General features: G+C 55.1%; 1 protein-coding gene across 1 annotated transcript; it reads left to right on the top strand.

Annotated features, from left to right (window-relative positions):
* On the top strand, positions 1-3507 carry TGME49_287470 (hypothetical protein; the record flags this gene model as incomplete). Its single annotated transcript, XM_018782011.1, has 5 exons — positions 1-38; positions 753-1057; positions 1605-1845; positions 2394-2725; positions 3282-3507. Coding segments are annotated over 5 exons (1142 nt in total), but the record flags the coding sequence as incomplete, so codon positions are not given.

Below are 3507 nucleotides of genomic sequence, written 5' to 3'. Positions count from 1 at the left end.
TGCTGCAGGCACGTCGACCTCGGCTGGTCATCTCCAGGGTGAGCCTACCAAGGCAGACCCCTTCTCAGCGGCGCCACCCGCTCATACAAACAATCACAGCTGCAATTGCCGATCAGACAAGAGATGTACTCTAGTGCAGTCGGGGTCTACCCTGTGGTACAGGCGTCACACGCCACAGAACACTGACAGACTTTTTCTGGTTGCGTGCTCGAATGGACGAAGAGCCTCGATAATCATAACTGGCAGACATGCCTGGGTTGAGTGTGACATGCCGATAATGTCCGGTGATACTGGCTATCCGCACATCCAGGTGCGTTTGCGGTTACGTATGTTAGATGCTGACATCCGGGCTGCAGGCTGACTCACGGAACCAGATTGAGGCAGCTGTACACCACAACATCCGCCAACTGGTTAAGACAACTGAATGAATTCGGTGTCTGTATCCTGACAGTGAGAGTCTCCCACATTACTCGGTGGCATTTTCAGAGGATTGACTGAGGTACAAAGCATACAAGGATTAAACACGTCTTCTTGGGGAAACAATCGTACTGGGACGAAGCATCTCGGAGACAGGATTATGTACGAACCTTCTCTGCTGTCGGGAAACGGGGATCGGGTAAAAACGGTCTCATCACGTCGGCGACGGGATTCGGGAATCGAGCGTCGTTCTGCTCCTGTATTCGACTTTGTGCGCGCACCGAGTACATAAGACGGGAGCCATAAAAGCTCTGCCAGCTGTGTGTCTGAGTCAGGATCGGCAGACGCCGCAGAAGCGTCAGGGGGTGACGATGTTTCAGGGGTTTCAAGAGACCAGGCACGCCACTCGACACAGAGCAGCAGCCGTTTGGCCTCGTCACGGGGCCTGACGCTGCCAGCAGATTCCGGCGGTGGCGATTCCGGGACTTCTCTAAGTTTGGAAGAGAGGCTGAAGCTGGTGCGTACACAGAAGCGCAGGAAGCAAGTCAACCTGTATAGTCTTCGGCGTCACTGGTTGACGGAAGCGGCTTATGTCAAAGAGAGGACGTCATCGGCGAAACCGATGCGGGCTAAACCAGGTGTAAGCAGCCGTATAGCATCCTGTGTCTGTACCATCCTTTTTGCTCCCCAGCCGCGCTACTACGACAGGAACGCGGGCGGGGCATGTTTTCATTCTGCTTCGGTTCTAGTGAGCTTCAACAACAGTCACGGTGAAACCCCCGTCATGCGAAAGTGGCAGTGCAACAGGCTCTAGAGCAGAGCGCAAAACGAACAAGGCGTGCTTGCGATTCAGTTTATCGGTTGGCAGAGTGTCGAGTGCAAACGCAGAAAACATGCACTGGATCCGCGTTCCACGTGGATGTGTGTGATGAGTGGGAAATCCGTAGGGTACTGGATGCGACAAGGTTGGCTCAGAGTTCCTCTTTGGTCAAACCTGTTGCCGACGAGTTCGATTCAGTTCGCAGCTGGGGAAGAACCGTTGCAGGTGGCGTTTTGCTCTGCGATTGTCCGACCGTCGGATTTGTTGGTCTGCTGATTCATTGATGGGCACGGTGACCTGTTAATCGTCGGCGAGCCTGTTCGACTCCTGTGGCCTGTGACTGTCTGCGTCACTGTCTCATGCTTAGGGGTCCCCGGTGTCCCCATCACCGAAACTACTGGAAAGGTACCGAGCAGCGTATAGGTCGACAGTCGATAAGAAGCGACAGGAGATGTCGGCGTTGGAGCAGTCCATACGTGAGTTGGAAATCGAAGAGGCACAACTTCGAGCGTTGCTTCTCGGTCGCCGCAGTAAAGGCGGTGAAGCGCCGGCAGAGCCTGAGACAGAAGGACAGCCACCCCCGTCGACATCGACTGCCCAGTCGGAAGGTGAGAAGCAAGTCTTGGTTCCGCGAACTGAAGAGCGAATAGCCAACACTGCCAGTTCCACTGACGCAGGCATGCTTGATCGCGTGAGTGCGTCTTGGCAGGACCGTTTCTGCACGCCTGTTGGTTTCCATGGAACGAAGAATTTGTTATGGAACAAGGAGCTACCATCTCGGTGTGGCCTGACTCAAGGCCGCAGTTCTCGGGCACAAGAGAGAGACACCATGAAACAGGCGAGGTCGCCCTTGATGGGCCCCTCCTACAGTAGTCTAGAGGTCGCACGCTCACCGGTTGTATGGGCGCGTGTTTCGCAAGCTGGGACAGTCCAGATAAACATGACTAGCCGCATGGCGTGGTTTCCCTTTCGCAAGTCAGCCGCAGCTTATGGCATATGGCGCGCGACACCCGTGTAGCGGCTCGAATCAACATTGTCGCGTCGGCGATGGAGTGAGTAGGAGAGCGTCGTTTGGTTCCCCGAGTCGAGTCTGCGTACGCAGTGGGACCTCTAAAGGCCGGATTCGGGTGGGCGTTTCGCGATTTGCTCGTTGCAGGCCCAGGCGCGCAGGGAGGTCCAGGCATCCAGGGCGTATCGGCAGAAACAGAATCAGCTGAGTTGCCTGAGGCGACCTCGCCGGTTCCAGGCTGCTCCTGGTGGAGTACCAGCCCCCCCGTCACATCATTGAGCCCGACCGCGAAGGGAGTCGAACCCGGCTCTTCTGCCGAGGATAAGGTGACAGGGTTAGAGAGAGACCTCAAGCAAGTACACTCAAGGAGGATGCGACTCGTTCGGAAGCGTTGCTGGATGAGTATGAGGTGGAGGGATGAAGCAACATTTGTGAACCTGAGACTGCAGATGATGAACACCTGTCGGAAGAAGAAGAAAGTAAGCTACGCTGAACAACGTCGTTTGCTCACGGGGCCAGGGAGACGCCCTGGAGGTGAGGTGCTGCCTGTTTGTTTCAGCAGCAGCCGCATAAGCTGGTCCTGGTGAGATATATTGAACAGGCTATTTCGAAAGAGTTGATTGCATGCGCATGGCTGAATGGTTTGCCGTTTTCATAATTGTTTCGTCGTTGCCTACTTACTCCGTTCAATAATGCCGTGATTTCGAATCAGGAGCTTATGAACGGAGACTGGTGGAGGTGGCCGATAGCCCGTCGCCACCAGTCCATGTGTGTGCTGACACCACCCAGTACTTCAGCCTTCACCCAGAGTCCTCAGCCAGCTGTAGAACACCTTTGGGCGCTGATTCGCATCAACGGACTCAGATGCGGCTCAACATGGGGAAGCCGGCGTTGTGTTCTTGTGAATCGTCGGGAGCACTGGCTGTTGAGTTTGCGCGCAAGTGGTTTCAATTCGTCACGCTACGCTTGTCAGTGCATCGACTTATAAATGGCTCAGACGGCTATCACTCTCTCCGGGTCAGGCTATGCCTGCAGATGGCTGCAATCGTTTTGTCGCCTGAGCTTCACCAGCAACTCTCTCGGCAATACCGTGAACGCTGCCCGCAACGATTTGCGCTTATGGAGGATCTCAGCAAGGAGATAAGGATGCTTGAGGAAAAGGAGCAGAGTCTAACCGCTCAACTGTGGCATGCTCGAAAGTCGAGCTATTTTGCCGCAGAGACTCGAACGCAAGCGTCCGGTGTTTCCAGTTCCACGGAAC

The sequence above is a fragment of the Toxoplasma gondii genome, chromosome V (genome assembly GCF_000006565.2).
Source record: "Toxoplasma gondii ME49 chromosome V, whole genome shotgun sequence".
NCBI classification, from domain to species: domain Eukaryota; phylum Apicomplexa; class Conoidasida; order Eucoccidiorida; family Sarcocystidae; genus Toxoplasma; species Toxoplasma gondii.
The sequence above is the reverse complement of the archived record's forward strand: the minus strand, read 5'-3'. Positions and strand labels throughout refer to the sequence as shown.